Source organism: Laccaria bicolor, genomic scaffold, assembly GCF_000143565.1.
Source record: "Laccaria bicolor S238N-H82 LACBIscaffold_258 genomic scaffold, whole genome shotgun sequence".
Classification (NCBI taxonomy): domain Eukaryota; kingdom Fungi; phylum Basidiomycota; class Agaricomycetes; order Agaricales; family Hydnangiaceae; genus Laccaria; species Laccaria bicolor.
In genome coordinates, this window is record NW_001890114.1 from 1 (window position 1) to 855 (window position 855).

General features: G+C 39.1%; 1 protein-coding gene across 1 annotated transcript; it reads right to left on the reverse strand.

The window, feature by feature from the left end:
- LACBIDRAFT_303662 (uncharacterized protein) lies at positions 1-732 on the reverse strand (the record flags this gene model as incomplete). Its single annotated transcript, XM_001890979.1, has 1 exon — positions 1-732. A coding segment is annotated over one exon (732 nt), but the record flags the coding sequence as incomplete, so codon positions are not given.
- Between the last annotated feature and the right edge of the window lie 123 nt (positions 733-855).

Below are 855 nucleotides of genomic sequence, written 5' to 3' on the forward strand. Positions count from 1 at the left end.
TGCAAAATTAGGTAGAACCCAAACTTGTTGTCTTTCTATAGACTCCTTCAGGTCACTAGGGAATGTACATGTAATAGTTTTAGTTCCCTTGACTAAAGGTACCACATTTTCTGGAAGCCCAGGTATTTTAATAGTTTTTGAAGGCTTATCTAATTTTACAAATAGAGTGTCCAGTATTCTCTTTCCATGTGGACCTTTCTTTGCCTGCCATCCAACTACAAATCCTTCTTGACCTTTTGTTATGCACAGCTCAGTTGCATCATTATTTCTGATCATCACAGGCATTCCAAGGCAGAGTGAAAGCTTTCCAGCAAAGTGTTCAGTTGATCCATGTCTGACATTCCAGATTTGATGTTGATCATCAAAGTCGATTTCATTTGACTTGTGCTTTGATTTTGAAGCAGCCTTTGATTTTCCCCACTTTGTTTTATTAGCTGGATCAGCATCCTTTCCCCACTTATCTACAGAGTAAAAATGGGTCAATTTTTGGCCTGTCTCCTCAGCAAATCTTTCACACCCCATTTGATTAATTTGATCTTTTTGTGTGTGTCTTCCACATATAATTGCCACATTTCTGAATTCCTTTGAAGCAATGTTAGGTCTTCCTGGCTTTTTACTGGCTTGAAGAGTTCTCAAAAATTTAATGTCCTCAGCAGTACAATTTCCATATCTCATATTCACCAATGCTTTTCTCAGTGATGCATCTTGNGGAGTCTGAGTTTTCTGCCTCATATTCTCTCTAAGTATGACTACAGTTGTAACCTGATGCCAGAGAGCTTTTCCTACAGCAGCTTCTTGGCCACCTGGCTTTAAGCCTGAATGGACTTGTGTTCCAACTGAGTGACTGTATAGAGA